This window comes from Branchiostoma lanceolatum, chromosome 9, assembly GCF_035083965.1.
Source record: "Branchiostoma lanceolatum isolate klBraLanc5 chromosome 9, klBraLanc5.hap2, whole genome shotgun sequence".
Taxonomy (NCBI): Eukaryota; Metazoa; Chordata; class Leptocardii; order Amphioxiformes; family Branchiostomatidae; genus Branchiostoma; species Branchiostoma lanceolatum.
In genome coordinates this window covers 4498524-4523241 of record NC_089730.1, presented here as the reverse complement: position 1 = coordinate 4523241, position 24718 = coordinate 4498524, and the positions used below count along the sequence as shown (strand labels likewise).

Sequence of the window (24718 nt, the reverse complement as noted above, 5' to 3'; positions counted from 1 at the left end):
AGAGTGCCAGAGCGGTGGTAATGTCGGTAATTAGTCGTTTTCCGTCGGTGGCCTTGATCTTGGAGTGATCGGGAAGGGGTCAATGACCTAGCCGGAACATCAAGCTGAAAGCAAAGCGGAAATGCGGACAACATTTCATAAACTGATCAGTCAATCAATAGATACATCATTCAAAATCATTTGATTTGTACTGAAAACATATTTTTTTGTTCGAAGTTTGACTCTAAATTTCCGTCTATTTAAATCTATGTCTGTATTTTTTTGTATGAATTTTGACTATCAAAATCAAATGGAAGAAAGTTTTATAAAATATTGTGAAAATGCGACTTTTCATGGTGTCGTAATCCGATGCAATTATTATTATCATAAAGATGAAAATCTATTAGATCCAAGCAGATGTTAGGACAGCTATTTTTACACGCGTATGACGGCTGTGGCACTTGACTGTGAGAAAAACGACACAGCCGGGAAACTTTGGCTTTCAAGAACGCATAAAAAGACGCCCAAAACAAGTCGGAACCTAACCTCTGCTTGGAGGGTAAGGAAACGCTAGGATCTACACCCCCCCCCCGACATCTGCTTGCTTGGATCAAAAATGGCCTCAACACGTCCAAACGGGGAGGGGCCAAGACTCCAGACGTTCCAGACGACCTCCACGTGACCTTGATAACATCTTTAAGTAGAAGTGTGACAAATCGGGACAGCACGACTGTCTGGCGATCAGGTTCTCTTGTACTCCTGTTTCCAAGGAGTAAATTGAAGACGATAAAGAATACTTTCTTTTTTTTTGATAAAAAAAGAAATAACGCTAAACTCACCTAGCTTCATCTTGTTAAAAAGAGCCAATGAAAACAGTAGCAACCACAATACAAAAGTGAAGTAAAATCAGTGGAAATTCTGGAAAGTTATTTGACTGTATTCATTATGGAACAGAGAAATGGTCTGTCAAACTCAATGCTAGATCTAAATAAATACTTTATTTCTATATAGAAAAAAATCGTCTAGATTTTATGTTAGAGAGAAGAACCGATGAAAACAGTAGCAACCATAACACAAAGGTGAAGTCAAACCAGTGGAATTTCTGGAAAGTACTTTCACTGTATTCATTATCGAACAAAGAAACGGCCTGTCCTCAAAGCTAAAGAAATATTTCATTTTTTTTTGATAATAAAAAAAACTCAACTAGATTCCAAATTAGAAAGCATCGATTAAAACAGTAGCAACCAAAACACATAGGTGATATAAAATCAATGGAAAGTAATTTGACTGCAAATATTATATACTCGAACAAAGACGTTGCCTGTCCTCAATGCTATAGTTGCACAGTCGGATCGTAATGAAAAATGGCATCAAAGCTCGAGGTCTGCTAAGCTTAGCGCTTTAGTGCGATCGATATTTTCATATTCATTGTTGTAAATTTTGCCCTACAGGTACGATTTAATGAACAGGATTTTTAATTGACTTCTCGCCATAGATTTCAACGCTCCGTTAGCGTCTCGCAGACGACTAAGACTGGAATCCTACCCGCGCGCTCAAGAAACGTTACCATGGCGACGTGCGCTGACGTCACATGCCTTGGTTTCACCGTCACTTATCGAGCAATGCCAAGGTACATGGCACGTGACCAAAAACAACAAAACTTCAGAGCTTTCGCATTGTTCACAGTTGACTGTTTTATAAGAGGTGTTTGTTATTGTTGGGGTCGCTTGTTATGTAGAAGAGGGTCAATTACAACATTCTTGTAGCAGAAAGCACACACACACACACACACAACGACGTTTTTCCCAAGCCTGGGAAAGTAGAAATATTCAAATCTTGCCACATTCAACATATGAACAGAGCAATGCCAACTCATTCGTATTGTACTCGTGACCCGACCTCTATAAGTCTATTACTCAATTTTAAAGAATGGATGTAAATTTGATGTAAATTTTCGGGAGGCGCACAGAGAGAGAATCACACCCTGGTGAAAAACTGCGAAGACCAACTCCCCTCTGAGATGACACCGCAACGTCTTTGAACTTGTCTTGGCGGTGGCGAAGTGTTAAAGAGGTTTTATTCAATTGCGTCGCCTGAAGACAATAAAAACGCGCCGTGCTTTGGGTAAAGAAGGTGCGAACAGCTAGTCGAAAGTCTCATGTAAGTGAAAAGTGGGCACTGCGCACTTGTATACAAATCCTTCTAGCCAAAATGCTAGAACGCCAGTTCAATTCTGTATCCTAAGAAAGGTCCGAACTTTTAAGGTTTGAATACAAGCATTTTACCAACGTTGGACAACCAAAAAATACTTTAAATCCGTATAAAACTTCCTGCAGCGCTTTAATTCCCACAAGCCTAATTCAAACTTGAGAGGGTTACGCCAAGTTTACAGGACGCTGTTAGACGATGCATAACTAGCTGGCGAAATAGGATCACCTTGCTTTGAAACATTAACACAAAATCTCTGAACATTTCTAACTCTTGGGAAAGTTGGGCTCTAGTACTCAAAGCCCGCATAAGTTTGTTTGGGACGAAAACGAGTGCACGCGCACGAAAACAGATCGGCGTGGGAAACTAACCCAAGATCGGATTACGTCGAAATATTTTTCAGCCATTGACACGGCCACAATACCCCCGAACTGCGAGCCACCCTCATAGTGGAAACGCTCTCAGGCCATGCAGGGAGGATGTCAATGACCCTGTGTGATGACATCAGTGTGGGTAATAATAAATAGACAGAAAGGAAGTTTATTGCAAATTCGTGTCCGGAAGGCTAATTGCAAGAGAACAACAATCAAAGATAGCGTATAAAGAGAGTGGGTATGTATTCGAAGCAGGGAAAAAAGATTGGACTACTCTGCCTGCCTGTTGCAATTTTCTGAGTCTTTTGACTTCTTCCTTGGAAGCAGTAGAAAAATACTCTCCTAGCAGGGGAGGGGTTCCGGATGGTTTTTGACGTGTTTTTAGGCGTTTTTGTCGGGCTTTCTACTTTGTCATTTTTTGTGGTCTCTTCAAACCCCACCAAAAAAATGACAAAGTAGATAGCCCGACAAAAACGCCTTAAAAAAAACACGTCAAAACAAGCCAGAACCCCTCCTCTGCTTGTAGAGTATTGAAAACTAGCAAAGCGTATGTGTATAGTTTGATAGGGTACAAATATCCGTGTATACTGAGTGAGTATACTTCCAGGGTACATGCGTGTAAGGTATGCCTATAATCGTTGTGTGTATAAACATCGATTTGGTGACATTTACGCTGACAAAACTCGGAGCTTATCGATGTTGTGACAATTTCCAACAAGAGGTTATAGACTGTGTGTGGTGAGATTTTTCTTGGTGTGCGTGCTACTTCTTTAACTATAAAAATAAGCAGGATCTTGGAAAAAAAATAATAAAAAAAATAGACAGAAAACTATTATTACAATGGTAATTATTACCATTCCAAGTCACCGCAAGGGTCTCAATATGATATATCAGATAATTTTGAATTATTTTGAATAAAAGAATTGTTGGTAAAAATTTGACTCAAAATTACCAAAATACGAGTTACTCAATGTGTCGTTTCGCCAAATAATGTGTGGATTTAACTTGTTTCCTACGTCTTTCCACACGTATTTTACATTGTGTAGTGGGGTGAGCATAGAAATAACAAAACGCAGTACGCAAAGGATTACTAAAACGAGCGAAATTTCAGAGAAAACGTGCAAAATTTGGACAAAGCCCCACATCTGCTTGAGGCCATGCTCGGTCCTGATTGGCTAAAGTGCGGCGGGTTACGCACCAAAGGCGAGTTGTGATTTATGCTAATTAGCCTCTTCTCGCCCCCGGCTGGAGAAAAGTAGACCCTCCGCGTCACTGTCCGGACGACACCGTGTCCGTGTCACTCCGACATTTCTGCCCCTAAAATTAGTTTTTTGACCCCATAATTTTAAAATATCCCCCAAATAGTATATTCTGTGCCAAATTGTTGGATTCTGAGGGGAATTTTGTGTTTTTTCCGGAGTTTTACCGCCCGCGCAGTGATACCAGCCGTGCTGAAGCCTCCCCAAAGTTTGTGTGGGACGAGAAAGGAGGGCAAGAATTCGGAGCTGGGGGACAACACGGGACACGGACAGCGACATTCGCTTGGATTTCTGGATTTTTAGCACCGTTCCTTCCCCGTTTGGATTACCCAGCAGATCTATGAGGATTCTCAGAAGACGGAGGTAGCGTCAGGGAAGGCATGTGGAGCCTTTTCGCCGTGGTTTTGCTGCTGGCCGCGGCCGGACCGGGGCTTGTCCAAGGTAAGGGTGCTCGGTGCTCCGCCTATTGTTATGGCAGGCGCCTGTTGCGCCTCGGCCCATGCGGGGATTTTCTTCGTCAAATATCACAACAAATCTTCAGTTTAACACTTCAAACAAATGTTTAACGTTTATACTAGTCTATCAATAGTAGTTAAGCACTGGTAGTTGGTGGGTAAGTTTTAAATGGACTTATTCTGAGACGGCAGACTTGAGAAGTAGAGCTACCTCCTGTCAGAAATGGTGTGCACTGTTTTGAACGACCGACCAAAGGAATGGACAAAGTTATGCCTCTTTAGACTCGTATTTCTGCCAAACATACCTCTAGGAAGGACTGAGACGTCTCAAAGGTGTTACTTATGTTTCAAAACAAGCGTTAGATGCTGTGGTAGGAGCTCTGTTTTTGTCGTTAGAACCTGTTGCGAAAGTTTTCGGGGGTTTTGGTCTCGCCCCCCTCCCCCTTTACCCCCGCCTTTGTTCCCCTTGGGTAATGCGGTGTAAAGAAGTCTGCATTCACACGGTAAAACCGGGCTTCCTACAGCAATCAGAGCGTGTTATTGAGCTGGAACTCGGGAAAAAACGGCGCCAAGAAGTATCCACCTCGCCCGTGTAGTGTTTTATTGGGATTGGCGATCCGTTGTTACAAAAAAGAAAGCAACAAAAACAACATTTGGAGTGAGAATCGAACCATTGACCGAGGGGTTTTTGAATGTTAATGAGGTGCCGTTAGTGCATGTGTGTGTGGGGAGGGGGACGGTTAGCCACCACCATCTGTTCGCTTTCCCATGGCCTAGACTGGCCTAAGATCGCGATCCTTCTCTCTCAGGGACAAGGCAAGCTCTAGGAAAGATTCCCCGGGTGTATCCTTTCCGAAGCGAGTGTTCTGGGACACCAAATCAGTGTTAGACGGCCCGCTGATTGTTTAGTCGTGGGTTTTGAGACCGATACTGGAAAGACGTGGTTGTGTGGTTTTGTCCCAGCTCAAATACAAGAAACAAAGTCTAGATTTAAACGTAAGAAGTCCAAACACAAGATATCAGTCTCCAAAAGTGAATCAACTGTGTTTTTTTTTACAAGAAAATGTGAAGATGCTTTTTCTCTCTCCCACAGAGCAATAAAAAGAAAGGTTCTGAAAATTAGCATAGCTGTGAAAATGCAAAAAAATTCTCACTTCTGTTGTGTCAAAGTACACAAATCCTTTGAAAGATGTGTGAAAACTGCAATTTTCTTTCCCAAAGTTTTCGCAAAATCCAAAGTTTCACTTTTCCCACAGCTACCCAGCTGATTTTGTGGGAACAATAAAAGAGGTTCTCAAAAATTAATGATTGATGAAAATTTGAATATGTGATCCTTTGTCTGTGGCTAACGTACCATTTTTATGATGGCGTTATTTATTGATGCGATTAATGCAAGCATACAACCACAGCACCAAGGGTTAAAAAGCACAGTAGATATGCTAGATCTATTGACACAAAAATAGACAAGGCATGAGTATTTTTGGATGAAGGGGCTTTTCCCTGGTCGGATACAGATTTGATCATGATATAGGTTCATGTTGGGGCATGCAAATTGATCTGTTCGCTGTCCATGTAATAAATTGAATCACCATTGATTGCATGGTAGATGATAGTGCATTAACTGGTTATGAACACCGATGCTGCTTTGAAAGGACGAAATGATAGCAATCAATAACAATCTATGTGAGGTTCGCAGTCCCCAAACGATGGTAAAGATATCGCGCCCCCTAGGCTACATAAAGGAGATATGAACGGAAACCAAATCAATACATTTCCCTTCATAGCATGTTTGGGCAACAGAGAAATGTTTGTGGTCTGTTTTGCATGCAGTCTTCTGGAAAAAATCTGACTTCAAATGAAACACTTCCATTGGTGGATTTTACGACAAAGGTCACGGTCGGAAATACGTTTGGAGTCAGTTTTAGGTCAAATAACGCAGTAAATTACTTAAACGACAGCATAGTTTTCTTTTTCAGACATAGCATACGTAGCTATACATTTCCTTTGTTGTATAAGACTGAATGTAGGCATAACTACAGTCTCCTTCAAAAGAGATGTGTGCAATTCTTTGGTGCTTGCGTGTGGGGTTTTGTGCAGAGGAAAGGCGTTGCATCATTTGACTTTAATACCGTTGTTTGCTTATTCATGCTTATTTCTCCTGTTTACAGGGCTGGTATGTCAGGCTAACAACTCCCCTTGTTTGAACGGTGGTGTCTGTGAAACAGATTCGGTAACAAGACAAGGAACTTGCATGTAAGTATATGGACTGCAAACTTCTACCTACCATCTAACTAAATCCACACTAAACTTGCGTTAGTTTTGAGTTCGTCAAAGGACAATAAGTTCAAAAGCTGACAGTTTTTATCTGTATCATCAGTCTTTTGTATACAAAATTTGTTTACTGAAAACATTTACTCAGTGACAACTCTTTGATATTTGAAACTTCACTGAGAACAATTACAACTGGGTATTGGTTAATTTCAGGAAATTTAATTCCTGTTTCTAGTTTACCGTTTTATTTTTACCAGTGGTAACTTTCCGTAATGCTTAAACAATGTTTGTCTGGCTTATCCCTTGTGATCTGGATTTGTGTACGTTCCCGCAGGTATAGACTACACTGATCCCAGAACACAGAAATGTTACATGTTACTTGAGTACTACTCCTGATGTTGCAAAACATACTGTGTCTAGTTTGCCAACAGCTGTCTTAGGAGAAACATTTGATTTCTCGGGATTGAGAAGATGCACATGTTGTGTAGCTGGTGGCTTTGTCTTCAGTTTCAATGTCTTGAGCTGATTCTAAGTCGTAATTTGTTTGAAAGAAAACTGAAAGGGAAAAGAATGTTGCAATATTGTCTAATATGGTCAAATGTTTACTAGAATAGTGAGTCTGGGATTTGGGACTACCTGTCTTTCTCGTAATTGATACTTTCATTTAGAATGCAGTTGAGGGAACTTGCTTCCCCATTTTGTAAATAATTACAAGCACATAAAAATAGCTTCAGCTGAGCCAGTATTCCACCCTATATGCTAACTGTCTTAGATTTCCAACAAATTGACAACTTTTTTGTGAAAAAAAAAGGCACATTTTGCTAAATCACAGCTTTGTTTGCTGGGTTATGATTACATCTAGATGTGATGAAAGGTTTTGCTGTGTGTGCCGTTTGCCGACCACACATTCTTGTGTTTATTCCCATTATAGCAGTGTAATTACACTATCTAGCACTGGCCAAGTTACTGTAATTCAGATGTAGGGCTAAAGGATTGGGTTTTGAGATAAGATAGCCCATGCATTAGCACAACAGCTCACAAAAGATCATTCGCTTTTGAAAAATCCTCCCAATTCCCAGTTAGAAAACTGGTAGAGAAAAATTTCCAATCAGGAAATTCTTGTGCCGAACTGTCACCCAGTTAGGAACCATTTGGACCCCTAATTTGGCTAGCTCGGAGGAAAAACAGGAAAGGCAAGTAAAAGACAGGATATTTTTACTACCGTTGCAAGGTATTGGTTAGGAATGTGGGGACTTTTCCTCTGTAGCTGTTGGTCCTGAAGGTATTTTATGCCAGACACCAAAAAGTCGGTACAAAGTGGTAAACCTTCCAGCACTTCCTCCCAGCAGTTGGCAAACCCAGTTTGATAAATTGGAGGTATAATTGAAAGTCGTTTTGTTGGCTGTTATAAATGGAGAGACATGCGCAACACTTCCTAAATGATTTAGAGTTGACATGCAAAGAGGGGGGAATGGAGTACTTTACGGTGACTTGGTGAATTGTCTGGGCGAAACTTTTCCCACCGCCGCTCGGCCCTGGAATCGTGTGATCAAACTGCACAATGAGAGGTCACTCTATAACTGACAGTTTATATTGAGTGCGGAAGAAAAGAATTTCACGTCCCTTGTGGTTGGTATATTTGCTTGTTAAAAAAAGATAATCAGGTCTTTTACCCTTGAAGGAATTGATATGGAAAGGGCCATTTTTCCACGGCCCACCCGTAGTGACCAGCATTTGGAAAACAAGGGGAAGGGATTCCATTCCCATGACTTCTGTATGGAAATATTTTCCTTTTGCATGGAAGGATGTTGTGACTGAAAATGGGCACCTCCATTTTTGTTGTTGACTGTTCTGTGAGTTTTGTAACATCCTCAGCTGTTAGTTTGCTATCATAGAGGATTTAGTGTGTTGAAGTCTTTTGGCGACATGGTAGGAAGTCAGTGTCTGCTAGAAGCACACTGTGAAGACCTCAGAAATGTGTGAACATACCTCACTTCTAGTGGAGAGTATCCTACTTTCATCTTACAGTATTTGTAGTGGTTAAGACTTGTCATAATCCCTGCCCATGGCAACAGTGTCATGTTCCTATAATCCATTTGGTAAGGAAGCGGCTTGTTGCAGAGAAAATTCCCCCGACGCCCTGACAAGTACTGAAAGATCCAATTTTGGGGGTTGTTTGTCACAGGAAGTCCTGAAGGCACAACGGCTAATGGAATCCCTCAAACGGCCGACATTGAAGCTCAAATGGCTTCAGCGTATGCTGTAAAAACGGTGGCCATTCCAGATGTCTTACACGTAAAGTGAAAAGCGACGTTTATGGCAGACGCACTGGCGTGTGTAGCTGTTCCCATATCCCAGATAATTCCAGCTTATACAAGACAGGGCCGACAGAGGTCAGATTGTCGGTAACCTTTCTGCACTTTGCCACACGACAGGAAAAAGCAGCAAACTTTCGCACTTCAGTTTTTACTGAGGCACAAATTTTGTGGCTAGTTAAAAAAGGCATTGAAGACCAGCCAACTTTTCCATCCCTCCCCCAGGAGCCGTAATCGGCCAGTGTCAGGTTGAAAAGTTCAAGTTGATCAATCATATGAGATGCTTCCAGTGGTTATGGGCAACCCGGGGAGGTCTGACATTCCCTTGTGTACAAATATGCATGTTGCCATATCAAAGGCCTCATACCACAGATTCATTCATATGGTCCGTGTGTGCCTAAATAAGATATGTGTCAATGCCCGAAATATGGACGCTCCGACTATAGATAGTTTGCAGATTCAAACCACAAGCCGAGAAAGAACTTGTTCAGATGATTATCTGGCTTCTGATAGTGTTTTATGCCAGTGGAGTGTTGAGAGTGTGGTTGCATTAATTTCGGACTGTTAGGCAAACACGGATGAATGGGTAGATTGTGGTTTGATATAATTAGACCCTGTGAGAAAGCTCTGACTTTGGGCGTGCCTCTCTAGTTTCAAGGCAGTCCTCCAGTGACCCCTGTCCGATTTTTTCAGTCGTCAATCAAGGTGGAAGCAAGCTGCAGCTTTATCTAACATTTTGACTCGTGATATGTTCGGTGTTGACGGGAAGTAAACCCAGTTTGCTGAAAGTATTTCCCGTGAATGCCGTGATTGTATGCAGATTTTGGCGGTACTTAGCGGTCCTGGCATCCTCGCTCAAGTGTCTTTCAGCAACTTTCCTTGGTCTTGTTGTTTTAGTGGAGTCAGGTCTTTGTTTTCTTAGGGTAGCGTTTCATCCCCACCCTGTTTGAGCAGACCTCCTATCATGGCTGTACAGTGTGTGTCACTGTGATTGTCTAAAAGTTTACATGGATCCCTTTACGCTGTGGGGTTTGCTCTGAAAACCCTCTAAACATCCCTCAAGCGCTGCTTGCTGTGGAGTTCCAAACAAAGCTCTAACCTCCCAAATTTGGGGTAATCTTTGAACAAGAAGAAAGGTCACAACAGCAGGGCTTGGTCAACCATGAAGATCCTAGGAAGAAGGCCAGTGGAACAGAACAAAACCCCTCAGAAACTGGAATCAGAAATTCCTTTGTGTGATGGATTATAAAAACTACTTGTTGCAGATGTATGGGTTTTATTCCCGCGGGTTTTCTTAATACCCCCTAATTTGCCTTAAACTGGATTTTTATAATGAGGAATATTCCCATTGTTTGGCGTGATTGTGTTGTTTTATGAAAGAAGATTATCAGTTAATCTTGCTGCGAAACAAAGCACAATTGAGAAAATTTTGCTGCAATTTGTTTTAAAGAAATCACAAATTTTCCTTTTCTTGCCCCTTTGTCAGTTTTAGATTTGATGAAATATTCTTTTCAAGGCCAGAACTATCTTTGGGCAAAGCATTGACTGAACAACTGCGGTTTTACCCAAGTTTCTGACACAAAAGTCCCTGCTTTTGTTTGTTGTCACCAGTAAAAGAATTTTCCCTTGGTAAAAGAATTCTTCCAGGTTCCATTCCCCTAGGATAGAGTTGAAGTATTGGGTTCTATGTCGTTAACCTTGTCACCATTGTAACAATTAACCCATGTGATCCCCTACACCGGGGAAGGCTCCAAGATCTGTTTACCAATCAGTAAAGCTTGTTGAAGCCGTGAATCCCACACCTTTGTGACACCCAGCACAGACATACACAGTCTGTAATGGCATTATGAACAGGTATTGCCCTGTCAAAACCCCAACAAGGCAAGGCTTTCCAACTGAAGTGGAGGTTAGAATAACACTGCACAGTTTCTCTTGTCTTTCCTCGCCATTAGCTAGCTCAGGTATCCGGCGTAAATATTTCCCTTTTAACGGTACCCGTCCAGGTTTCTGTAAGAGGAGAGCCGGGATTGTTTTAGAGGGGTGTCTAGATTTCCACAGTATGTTTAGTATGCAGTGGCGATACGGCGGTGGCATTACTCCTATCCCAAATAACCGCGGTGGGAGAAACGCTACCGCACGTGAACACGGTCTGTAAGCTGGAGTCGGTGTGTCCGCCGGTTATTTGTGAACGCAGGTTCCCACAGCCGGTCGGGGCTAGGCTGCTGTTGACAGGGAGGGTGTTTTAGTTGGGAGGGGGGCTGGTTTCCTTATCCAACAGGACTAGGTCATGGGAACTGCCAGCAAGCTGTTCGTCATGTGTCAGAGAGGGCCTCCTCGATTCCTTACAAGCTGGCCACGCATGGACGGAGGGACTCCACTCCTAACTCGGGCATTTCTCACGTGACCCCCTCAGAAAAAAAATCCGCTTCCCAAAAAGGCACGGCCGGGCCTGGAATACAGATCAACTCCTTTTCTGTTTCTACCAACCCCAAGGTTTACTCCTTTGTGCCCTTGGACTGTTGGTCAGAACAGCTGTGTTGGGAGGGCTGAGTCTCATCCTCTACACACGATTTCCCCCTTTCAGGTTATGCTAATGAAATCATTTGGTCCCTGTGTCCTCAGTAGACTTGTGCCCTCTTCAAGTCCTGGTCAGAGATGAACCATTGTCCCAAGGTCTGTTAATCCACGACAAAAGGAATCCATCTCGATGAGGGTACCAGGGGATTAAGACAATGCATATGCAGATAATCCCTCATTTTCCTCTCTGAATATTAAAAAGATTTCAGTCCATAATTGGTTGAAAATTCAAAGCTGCATTGTATGACCCCAGGAATATTCGGTAAAAGAGATAGAAATGAAATTAAATGAAAACATGGGAGACCGTGGGAAAATCGTGGCCTTCGAAAAGGTAAGATTCAAAGGTTAACAAGTTGTAATTGTATAATGAAGGCAACTTGCCTGAAGGTTTATAATACTTATGTAATGTTCTTTCAATGGCTAATTTGAAAAACCTTGACTATGTTGCCTTCAACTAGTTCAAGCACAAAGAACAGTCTTTTTCTCAATACCTGAAGTCCTGAAAAAAAAGAAAATTGCCATCACTGTGGTCTTAAAAGTTTTGATCCCTTCCTATCGTTTGAAGAACTACGGTAGACAAAATTGTTTTCTAACTTGGACTATGTCCCAGAATAACTGGTCCTGCAAGCCTGTTAATTTGGCCTCCCAAACAATTTTAGATGGGCAAAGTTGAATGTCCCACGCAATCATAGAATGCACAATTACCAAAATTAGGGAGCAGATGCCACATTGGTGGGATACACGAAGCCCAGTCTTCCCTCAGCGATTAGCGTCCAGCGGGTTTTTGTTTGGCGAGCTCTGGACCGTTGCAAGGACCGTAATATTTACCCCGCATTAAGCTTGTGATGACATCTACAAACCACGTCCCATATGTCACCGGAGTTTACAGATTCATATCTCTGCATATCAACTGTTGTACTTGTTACCAGGAGTTTGTTGAAAAATTCGGACAAAGGTAAATGATGTCCGGGCTAACCCGCAGTTCCGCTGACTTTGAAAAGCGATGTCTGTATGGCTTGTGGAGCAAAACGGCCTCTCTGGCATGTTTATAGAAGTTGGGTTTGTTTTACTTTTGTGTCACGCGGAGAAAGAGACGTTACACAGGATGGGAGACTGACGGTGGGAAATGTATGAAATGACAGGATATTTTGGTCTGGCAGGCGAAAATGTTAGTCTAACAATGTATACACCATCCGCGGTAGTGCCCCTTTGTTTCAACTGCATGTGCTTGCCCTCCTCTATTCTCCGGTTCCATCGAGGAAATGCATCCCTGCGAGTTGCCATGACAATCGGGCAAGCTTGGCTGGAGACTGACATGTGAAAGGCAAACATGGGCGAACATAGTGGCACAAGAGGTGCTGGGGATGTGAAGTGTTTCATTGTGGAGGACCCTCCAGAAAGTAAAGACCTCTTCTTCGGAAGCCCGTTCTTCAGCTTTCACGCTGATTCCCCCACACGAACAAGCGTCTACTTTCAGGGTTGCGAATTTCTAAGTCGCTACCAAAGCCAGACTTAACCCAATTCTTCATACGTCCAACTAGTAACTACAAAATGCACCCCGTATATTCTCTCTATTAGTGTACATGCATTAAAGTCTACTCTATCGCTATTTTATTGTACAGACTATGAATTATTCATCCGGTAAATCAATTCATTGCCTATTATTGTGTTAATGATGGCCTATCTGCTTTGATTATGAGTCATAGGAGACATGGGAGGTAAACCCTCAGTGTAAATAAATAGTGTAAATACAACTGTAAGTTCTAGCTTGTTTGTTTCAAGGGAAAAAGGCAAGTCCATCCCTCGGTAGAACAACAAGTTGTTTCACAGTGCAACTTCCTTTTTGTTGTGATGGCTATGAATGAAAAGGCTTGCAAACGACTACAGGAAGTAGACTTTGAAATAAAAATTTACGGGTTAAAACACCTGGTCTAGACGTCCGTTAATGACAGCAATTTAGACCTCACTTACTTAGTATGGAGAAAAATACTGAATTATCGGAACATGCCTGACAACAGGCTATCACAAAGGACTAGATAATAGTACAGTGTCTATTGTACACCTCCTTGGATGACTCCTACAACTGAAACAGTTGATAATAGCAGGAAACAAAAACACAGTGTTCTCCTCATAGTTGCTGTAGTGTTCTCCAGTCATGGACTGGATATTTTACATTGACATTTTACAATACTTTCTTTGCAATACCTTTTTTTTCCAGGTTCTGGTGCTATAAAGTTTAATAGGGGCAAAGTTTGTTTGAAAGAGAAAAGAGTATCCTAAAGTGTGAATCCCTCTAGACTACTGCATAAGGCAAGAAGACCTGTGTGTCAGGAGAAGTGGCGGTTTCCCATCCCCTAGGGCCGACAGGTGTTGCCGATCACAACAAGGTCCAAGAACCTGTCAAGTCCAACTGCCTGGGCCAGCCCCTGAGCTGTGCAGGCCCCCTCCCCTGTTGTCAGCACCTAGGGACTGATCAGTAACTATGGCTGGTTGGTGGTGCTGTTAGGGGAGCATCATGTAACAATGAAATGTGGGTGGCCACCTCGTGGGGGCTATGCAGTATTGTTCTGTGTTTTGGAGAAGAAAACACTGAAGTTGAAAGGATATTATTGGGAACTTGTGTAAAATGAATATGAATCTGCATTTTGTAGAATTCTGCCACAGAAACTTTTAGATTAGCCTAAAATGATGTGAAAACAACATTTCTCCCCCCCCCCCCCAACTCCATAAGTATGTTCCCATTTTTTTATTGAGGACATTGGGCTCATCTTATTCAATGTATCTCCCCTGTGAATTCTGTATTTTCCCTGTCATCTTCCCACCAAATCTCCTATTCAATTTTCCAGGGACAGCACCATTGTTGGTTTCTCAAGAGATTTGTACGGTCTGACATCTTCCTTTTTCTGCTCCGTCTATATAAAGCTGTTAATAGAAGGGAGAAATGAATTCATTTTGTTTGGAAGATTGGTTTAAAAGGTTTGTAATTCTAGGATTTGGAAAATCAGAACCAGAAGGTAACATAGTATTTGCTGTAGTGTTTTGTTGATTGAAACTTGTTCACATTAGCTCAGCGAAGCCTTCATCAAGGGGGGTAATTTGTTTTGTAGTGGACGGGAGTCTGGTAGGGTCAGGGACAATTATGCAGGGGTCAAGAAGGTCAGGAGTAGAGACAGACCGATTGGTGGTTCTATTGGCCTTTTCACCACAAATGAACTGGCCGACCCACGGTAATGCTGTTAGGTGTCTGAGCCAGGTCGCGGGGGTCACTGCGTGTGTCTGGCGTGGGGGTACGGACAAAGGAAAACGATATGGAGATGGCCGCTCGTCCCTTTCAGAAGATAAACGGATAGGGCGATTTTCTGTGACTCCTGGTCTTTTTGGACACTGGAAAGAGACAATGGCAAAGCTCCAAGGAAGGCACGGAAACGGCCATGTCAAATTGATAGCAAGGAAAGCAATGGTAAGACTGGTTGAAACAGCAAAGGTGTTTTCCATTACCAGGCATTAATGCGGAGAAACTTGATCAGATAGGGTGGGGGCTAAGGGACCTAATTGTGCCTATTATGGCGGGATGTCAGAGAGGCGATACCATTGGGGGAGACACTTTCAACAGGTGCTCCAGGGATATAACTTCATCTGACAGGTCTTGATGCAAGGTAGACATTTGTTTTTGGGAGGGGAAGTGCCTGGATAATGTACCAGCGCTCGTGAGTGCGACTCGCACACAATATGTATGCGACCAGTTTTTTGAGAATGCGACTAGATTTAAAATCACGGTCGCACGGTGCGACTATCAAAAATTAAGACCTGCACCTAGATAATAGGTGCAGAACTAAGCGGTAAGCTGAAAAATAAACATTAGGTATTCAAAAGCTACCGCGAAAATCGCCGGTGAATTTTCCATCTTGTTCCCACACCCGTACCCGCGGTACAAAAAATGTCCGTTCCAAGTAGGTATTCCAACGACGCTACCGCGAAAATCGGCCAACTACCGCATGGCGATCGGTAAACTTCTACCATCTTCCCACACCCGCGATACAAAAACTATTCGTTTCTACAGGCAAAGTCACCCATGAAAATAAAGAATATAACTTTCTCTTTCTCGTGATGTGTTTGTTTATCTTGTAAAATGTTTCAAACGCCAGAAATTTACCGATGAAAACGGCGCGGCGTAGCGCGCGCGGCCATGATTCAAAACATGGCCAATTTCACTTCCACCTACGTCTTAGACCGCAGCAGAATGAGCCGATTACGAGCTTTAAATTGGTACCTAGAACAAAGGGAGAATTAATTTTTTGAGCATTGAAATTCGATTGTAACGAACTCTTTGATGATAAAAATTACCACCTTAATTTTTCTTCTTCTTGTTCTTGGTGTCAAAATGACGGCAAGAAACAGGGCTACGTTTTGATGTGATCGACATGTTTATATCATGCACACCGGCGAGGTGGCGCTCCTTTTCCCGATGGAGGTGGCCCTGTGATTGGATGGTCGCGCCGCGCGGTCCTGACGCGCGAAATTTGGACTAGATATTTGACTGGGCTGGCACAAACAGATCATTTTTGATACTATTGAGCAAGAATTTCAACGTTAGAATACAAATGTATTAAAGCATTTTTGATTGTTTGTAGACAGAGGGTGGTCATTCAGGGATATGTGAATCATTACTTGCCTTGTTCCAAGTAAAAAAATACCATTGTGTATTTTTCAACTTGTTGAACTTGAGGCACCGTGGCCCCCGGATAGGGGCCAGCCGGGGAACCTATGCCCAATTTTTTCGAAAATCTCAATACATCACTCAAGCTTATGTAATTTTTAATGTCATCGCAAATGGTCATGTGAATCATTGCTTGCCTTGTTCCAAGTTGAAAATACCATTGTGTTTTTTTCAACTTATTGAACTTGAGGCACCGTGGCCCCCGGATAGGGGCCAGCCGGGGAACCTATGCCCAATTTTTCTTAAATCCCTCTACACAGATATCATTCTTCCCCAAGAACCAACTAGATTATATACCACACATTGCCAGTTATTTTATGATCTATTCAAATAATTTATTCCAGGTTGTTAACATTGATTGATAGGAGTATTACTTGGTATGGCCAAGACTTTTCTGTTCTTCCAACTTTTTGTAGTGGTGCTCCTAGATTTTTGCTGGTGCCCCTAACTTTTTTGGGTTAGGGGCACAGTGCTCCTAGACCTAAAAGTTAGTCTGGAGCCCTGCATGTCAGAGGCTGTGGATGGATTACACTTTGTGATTGGCCTCAAACATTGGATGTTTAGGTTTTAGAGTATGTAACTGTCATTCCTAGAAACCATCTCAAGTTGAAACCTCTACAAAAGTTAAAACGGTGAAACTCCTGACAATGTAAACCATGGGTTTACCCTGCCAAGGTTGATGGCTTTCCATTATTTATGGCAAGGATTTCACAAGTTTACCATCTGTTGATACACGTTAAAGGCACCATGTCTGATAGTGTAGATGGATTTCATGCAGTCTTCCTCAACTATTTGCCTTGAATATTTCCCTTTCAAAGCTTATAACCGTCCTAAAGCCTTTCAAGTTAGAAATCCCGGAAGATTTGAAAAAGAAGAAAGTGAAACTTGGATAAAACTCAAAGAAAAGAAAGAAGAAAGAAAACTATGTAGAAGTTCAACAAGTTTTGGACTGAAAAGCTAGTGTCTGTTTATGTATGTTAGTCACAACTTGGTCCCCAAAGCTCTATGGTATGTCAGACAATTAAAGTCCAGTCCAGTTAAACTGGGTGTATGTTACTGTAGGCTGACTGGTGGCTGAGCTGTTTTCCTGTTTGTTCTCTGGTATGTTGATCTTCTAAATCCTCTTCTTATCTACATACTGGTGAAAAATGTGGGCTGTTTTTAGTTGTGGGGAAGTTGCAACAGTGTTTGTTTGTGTTTAAAGTTGCAGTTGTGGGACAGTGTCCCCTCCCCAGTGTTGTCAGACTCCAGTGCGGCATAGTGGCGAGTCCTTTGTGTGCGTGCCTCCCCTCCTAAAGGGCCTGGGGCCATTGTTTCGTATGAATGGTGCCCGTTTTTTTCCCAGGCTCTGAGGGGCAAGCGATCAGTATGCACACCTGTTCGTCTTGTGACCTATTGTGCCATCATTGGCCAATTACAAGTCATGAATAATTTATCAGCTTCCCAAACTTGAACATCAAGTGGGGGGGGGAGATACAAGCATCTGTGGTGTCACTATCTATCCAGATGTTATGTTTCAGCCATAGAAGTCTATGTGGTTACAGTCACAAATGCAGATGTTATAAAATGACTCAAGTTGCCAGGGAACGGTTGTATCATTCTTTCCTGCCTGTGATAGTACATGTTATCCGCCATGTTTAAATGGCTCTTATTATGAGAGTAATGCAATCATGCTAGGGTTTCCACCTGTTGCAGCGAAACACAGAAAAGTGTGCAACTCAAGATATATTAGATTTGGGTCTATTTCAAATCCATCCCGCTATAATTCTGTCCACGCGCTGGTCTCGGAGATATGCGCGGAGTTGGATTTGTTCTTCTGCCTTCTTTTGTTTGGGTATTCCTGGCACTGTGTACCTAGTACGACAGATGTGTCAATACGGCCCCATTCAGGAGTCCCAGTCCTACGTTTGCACACTTCTTAAACTCCAGACAAGTGCCTCTTGCGCGGAGGAAAGTCTCCCGAGTTATTTTCACAGCATGTATCTTTTCATGCGGCCGAGCCAACAGAAACGCTCTAAGCCGCGAATGTCAGACTTGCAAAGTTGGAAAGCTGCTTGTCCTGTCAGTGTGGAGTGTCAACACTGTTCCCGGTGGCGGCAGTCGGATGTGATACTTTTGTATGTAAAGCTGGAAGCACTGTGTAACGTTTCCGGTTATATATAGACACTTAACGAAACAATGACACATTTTCTTTTGTCCAAAAGAGCACCAGGCAAATAATGTAAAAATAGGAACTAGAAACTACCATAGCAACTACGTCTAAATCTTAGGAACTTCAACTACATCAGTAACTGTATCCTTCAGTGCAATGAAGTAGAAAGTTAAAAGGTGTTAATGGCATGGTCTGGAGAGTGTAACAGTGACAGAACATTAGGATTCTTCCCTTGATTGTGACTGTGGGTTCCTCCCTTTTTTAAAAGCTGAAAAATTATAGGTTTGTCTGGTTTCACGGTAGTCTAAACAGAACCTCTCTCTGAGGGGTCTATACAGCATTTCCAGGTGCAGTCTGATACACCCTGTACTTGAAGCTGAGTCTTTTTAATGGCTTGGCATTGGGCAGTTGCCAAAATGTGGATAATTCATCTTTATGTGCTTGATCTTGTGAGACTAAGCCTACAGTTCTGAAAATAATGTCATAAACATAACCAGGGGGGTATTTGTGGCTTCAGGTTAAGGGGTTGCGGACTACTTTCCTAAGGAGTCTTTGTCAGCAAAGACCAGTGAAAAAGAAGACACCAGAGAATGTAGCCTTTCAATTCTGGTTCTATCAGAAACGCAGTCTTGTTCAGTGATCTAGAATTAAACATGATCTATTCTATGTTCTCCGCAGATGTGAAGATGGCTGGGTGGGAGAGTACTGTCAGGAGGTGGATCCCTGCGCGAGCAACCCGTGCCGTCACGGCGGGACGTGCGTGGTGCACGACAACGCGACATGGTCCTGCGACTGTCCCCTGGGCTATACGGACGTGATCTGCCTGACCGTGATTGACAACCCGTGCGTGACCAACCCGTGCAATAACGGAGGAACCTGCGAGCTCATTACCATAGACGACTACCGGTGTAACTGTCAGCCAGGCTATACAGGTAAGTACAAGAGCAATGGTCCTAAGACCTTTCCTTGTGGAACCCCAAACGCTTCTCAAACCAAAGCTTCTACTACTACTGTTGGCTCCCTGTTGGTCAGGAAAGCCTTTAATCAATTTATTGTAGTACCTTGAATTTCATAGTACTGTTTTGCAGACCTGAAAAAGGAATAACTCTCTTTGTCTTTTTTACCAGGTGACACGTGTGACGTAGTTGAACACTGCTACAGTCAGCCGTGTAAGAATGGCGGAACTTGTACGTCCACTCAGAGCGGTTACACCTGCGCATGTCTGGGTGGCTTCGAGGGGAGCACCTGCCAGAGCGACATCAACGAGTGCGCGGGAACCAACCCGTGTCAGAATGGCGGGCAGTGCTCCAACACGATGGGCTCGTTCACCTGCACCTGTCCGAAGGAGCACACGGGCGCGCTCTGCGAGGAGGAGTACATCCCGTGCTCGCCGTCGCCATGCCAACACGGAGGGACCTGTGAATCCGTGGACACTTACGAATACGTGTGTCATTGCATGTCAGGTGAGGACCAGTGCTTTCTATAGAATCATGTAATCTCCAAGCAGATGTAAGGATCATTTTTGTATGCTGCAAAAAAACATGTTACCACTAAAGTAGTACCATAGGTGATTATTTGCCATTTTGCCAAGTCCCATTGGCAGTCTTCTCATGCCGCCAACATTCCAGAATGTCCAACCTCTGGCACCCGAACATTCCAGGGCGAACTCGCTTGGCTCAGAAAATACTCTAAAGACCCTAAAGCTTGGGAAGACTGATTTGATGTCAAGTGAAAACAGCCACTTTCACTTTGCAAAGCACTTTCTTAGGGATGGACTATTATGTGTTTGATTTGGTTTGATGATAACTTTCATTGAAATGAATTGTAGGATGCAGTGTTTTTGCCACTACACAACTTCTCTATTATTGGCATATTTTGTGTCCCCTGAAACCTTGATTTTCCCCAGATGCTCTCTATGATCCCCATGTCCACATGGTTTACATCTTACAAAGTCAACAGCTTGTCAATCTTAATTAGTTAATATCATTCTGTTCACTAATGAATGATCAATAGAGTCAATCATGATAACAAATACACAGTATTCCTTCTCAAAATTACATGACTAGAAACGAATACAGTATACGTTTATAAACAATGCATTTTTTTCATCTTCATGTCTGCGTAGGGTCCAGGATATGTAGCTATGTAGCTATCTGTTTTGGCATCCAGTAAATTCTTATCAAGGGGTCATCCCTAGAGGTCACATTGTTGAACTGAGCCCCTATTAGAACCACTCTGGGTCCATTAGACACTACAAATTGAAGAACCGTCCTCTCAATTGTCATGGACAGAGATACTTGTCTGACGCACTAATTAGTACATTGGAAAGCCATGCTTGTGTATTGATTTTGTACTGGTAGGCTTGGATGTTGACAAACTGAAGAAGAATTTAGAGTAGCATTGGTTTTGAAGAGAGAAAAAATATACATTTAAAAAAAAATTTCAGCCTGCTTAGCTAGCTGCTTGGCTTCAAATTCGTATTGGTTATGGGGTTAGGCAGCAGGAAAAAGGTTAATATAACAATAGCAGGAAATTCTGCTTGTAAAAGCAGGTAGATATTATTGTTTATGATTACTCTTCTTCGACATTATGAAGTTCTAGTTAAGAGTCTTGTTGTGTATATTTACAAACTTGTGTTTTTATTTTCAGGTTTTACTGGTGACGACTGCGAAGTAAACGTAGACGACTGTGTGAGCCATCTGTGTGAGAACGGAGCTGATTGTGTAGACGGGGTAAACGAGTACACCTGCACATGTTCCAGTCAGTGGCAAGGTAAGAAGGCTTTTCCTTTGTATTTCTTTAGTAGAAAGTTTTGTTTTATGTTCTCTGTATTGTCTTGTGTGCTTGTGACTTAAATTTGGTAGTAAAAGATTGCACCAAAAAAGCCATGTACAATTTTTATGATTATTGGTTTTGACACCGGCTGATGCTTTAAAAAAATGGTGTTCCTCCAGAGCTCCCCCTTGCTGCCTCCTTTTAAACTGCAGGTTTCACATTACAAGCATGGAAACGGTATACAACTTTTTAAACAGTGTCTCTATGTTGTACATGATACAATAAATTACCTTTCTAAAGAAAATTTATAAGTTGGTAAAAACAACAAGAGACTGTTGAACATTGTTTGAAAATTCTTTCTGTCAAGACAACAGCTGTATCGTGTACAGCTATGGCTAATAAGCGTTTCCCGAAACACCAAAAATGTCGCTGGCAAACGTATGCATGGCCAACACGACATTAAGGCATTCCATCAGGTGCCATTTAGGTGACACGGGCATCAACTCGGCCACTGGAACTTTGAAATGACTCCAATTATTCAGACCTTCGCTTTGGGAGCCATTAGGTAGAGTTATGGAGCGGGCAGTTTCTGTCGTTGTGGCGTTGTTGAAAGTGTTTCGCTGCCCCAAGTTGAAATTGGGCCCGACCTCCCTTCACGGGAAGTGCGTCCGGTGACAGTTGGAGTCTCTCCCGGCCCAAATTGGCTCAGTAGGAAAGGCATCAGATTCAATTTGAGCAACCCCTGGCTGTGACAGGTTGAAGAAAATAATGGCCAGAGAGGGTGACTGGGGGTTACCAAGGGGTTTAACCCTTGAAGTGAGGTTCATGGCTATGGCTTTTGAACAGGTGCGAGGCATTCATCACCTCCTGGCAGGCCTCCGCTACATGAGTCACCTAAGGGGCAGGGAGGGGGGCATTTGTTAATCCTTTCTGCTAAAGGAAAATCCTACAGAGATCTGAATGTGTTTCTGTGAAAGAGTTGTCTTTTCTTGTGTGTTTGAACATCTAAATAATGTAGAAATTTGTTACAATCGGAAACATGGGCAAATTTTATCTACATTAAAATAGTTGTGAACCAGTCACATAACCTTACAGTATTTTCAGAGAAAGCCAGCAAAAAATGTAGTCTATGCCTTCTAAACTTTCAAGGAAAACTTTATCTAGCTTTGAAAAAAAGCAAAAGCTTTTAATCTATTTCAGCAACTATTTTCATTCCAGCTAAATTCATACTTCCAAGCAATAGATGAAATGTATTGAAATAAGATAAGACATATCATACAATTTTGTAACTTCCACTTTGATAGTTGAACTACAAGGCTGGTCCTTTGGAACCTCAAGTCAAAAATTGCTTTCCTCACTTTTGACAGTTATTTTTCAAAAATGCACCCCATATGACATTGTTATGGGAGGCATGGGCCATTCAGTTCCACAGTTGACCTCATTGTCCTGGGGTCAGCGCCAAGTTATTGGCCAATTTTCCCTCCTGTCATATCCAGTCCTCTGTGTGTTGGCCCTGGTCAAGTGGTAGTCATAAGACCAGGGACAATCAAAGTAAGTTAAGAGTCATTGGAGCGTGTCTCAGTATGTGCTGATAGTTGATTGTGACAGCGCTGGGTTGGTAGAAGTCTCTTGTGTGAGGGAGTGTTCCCCTGGCATAAGGTGGTGCCAGGGTTGACCTGTCTGTATCCCCTAACCTCTGACCTTGTTGTTGACAGCCAACCCTGCACTAGGGCTACGAGCTGATAGGAGTAGTTGATTGGGTAGGCAAAGTCTGGTCAGCTACCCCAAGAGAGACTAGAGTTTCTACAGTTTAAACTTTCTGGTTAGTTTACGTGATTTGAAACAACTGGTGACTTCACTGGAGAAGTTTCTCAAATTTTCTTATATCTTAATAGATTAGAATAAAGAACAAAGATCTATTGGAGCTCAAGAAATACCATTTTTCTTTACATACTTTAAGTTCAATGTCCTTTGCCCAAAACAAACTTAAGGTAATGTTTTCCATATAGTCAAGATCAGTAGTTTTCTAGAGTATTTTAAATGAGGTTGCTCAAAACAAGGCCTGAACACCACTTCTTGGTGCTGAATAAAGTTGTGAGTAACTGAGTAACACATATTGTGCAGAACATGTTTTTGATATTGAAGAATTAAACATTACAAATTTGTTTTCCAATATACAGGTCGATACTGCAACGAAGATGTAGATGAATGCATGCAGTCCCCCAACATCTGCTTGAACAGCGGAACGTGCCACAACACACCGGGGGGTTACAACTGTGTCTGCGTGAACGGGTGGATCGGCGACGACTGCAGCGAGAACTTCGATGACTGCGCCTCGGCAGCGTGCTTCAACGGCGCTACCTGTCACGACCGCGTTGGGTTCTTTATGTGCGAATGTGCCCCTGGGAAAACAGGTGCGTTTTTTATTATCTTACTACAGTTTGGGGTTTCAAAAGTTTTTTGTACACAACCAGTATATAAGCACTTGCTGATGTAGAATGAAAGCTGATTCTGAATTTTGTTGTTGTTTTTATTACATAGGTCTATTGTGCCATCTTGATGATGCTTGTGAGAGTAGTCCCTGCAACGAGGGTGCCATCTGTGACACCAACCCTGTAAACGGCGACCCTATCTGTACCTGCCCCGACGGTTACGAAGGGGCGCTGTGTATGCAGGACATCAACGAATGTGGGCTGGGCGAGAACCCCTGCGAGCACAACGGACAGTGTGAAAACGTGCCCGGTTCCTTCACCTGCACGTGCACTGACGGGTTCACAGGCGATCGCTGCGAGGTGAACATCAACGAGTGCGCGTCCAACCCGTGCCAGAACCAGGGCACGTGTATCGACGACATCGGCGAGTTCCGCTGCGCCTGTATGCCGGGATTCGTCGGGGACCTCTGCGAGACCGACGTTGACGAGTGTGCCAGCTCTCCGTGCCTCAACGGGCTCTGTCGCGACGGGATCAACAAGTACGAGTGCGAGTGTGACCCGGGCTTCGAGGGCACGGCCTGCGAGGTCAATATCAACGAGTGTGCGAGCGGACCGTGCCTCAACGGGGCGCACTGCACGGACTTGGTGACTGCGTACACTTGCACGTGCTTGGAAGGCTTTACCGGTACAGACTGTGATATAAACATTGACGACTGCCAGTCTAACCAGTGCCAGCACGGCACATGCGTGGACGGCGTAGCTTCGTTCACGTGTTCGTGCGACCCGGGTTACAACGGTCCCTTGTGTGAGTCCCCAGTAGATGAGTGTGACAGCGATCCCTGTCAAAATGGCGGCACATGCGAGGATCTTGTTAATGGATATCGCTGTAACTGCTTGGCTGGAACATCAGGTAAATTTCATCTTCTCTCAGTTCATACTACAGATAAAATATAACTTTGTGCTTATGTAAAACCTTGAGACTTGCCAATCATACTTTTGATAATTCTTTCTGGTCTATTCGTGGCATGGTGTGAGATTGCTTAGAGTATTATGATCTTACTGATTTTTCCCTCCCGATGTGTAGGGTCCAACTGTGAGGTGAATCACGATGACTGCACAGGGAACCTCTGTGTCCACGGTGTCTGTCAGGACGGCTTGAACGACTACACCTGTGTTTGTGACGGGGGCTACGAAGGTAAGAATT

General features: G+C 43.0%; 1 protein-coding gene across 1 annotated transcript in view; it reads left to right on the top strand.

The window, feature by feature from the left end:
- The first annotated feature begins 3811 nt into the window (after positions 1-3811).
- Positions 3812-24718, top strand: part of LOC136442208 (neurogenic locus notch homolog protein 1-like) — a 37518-nt gene continuing 16611 nt past the window's right edge. Inside the window, exons 1-8 of the mRNA XM_066438951.1 lie at positions 3812-4261; positions 6444-6528; positions 18986-19239; positions 19435-19770; positions 20957-21079; positions 23263-23496; positions 23624-24424; positions 24599-24709. Of these exons, the coding sequence (XP_066295048.1) occupies positions 4201-4261; positions 6444-6528; positions 18986-19239; positions 19435-19770; positions 20957-21079; positions 23263-23496; positions 23624-24424; positions 24599-24709 (2005 nt within the window). The 5' untranslated portion in view covers positions 3812-4200. The remainder of the gene's footprint in view (positions 4262-6443; positions 6529-18985; positions 19240-19434; positions 19771-20956; positions 21080-23262; positions 23497-23623; positions 24425-24598; positions 24710-24718) is intronic.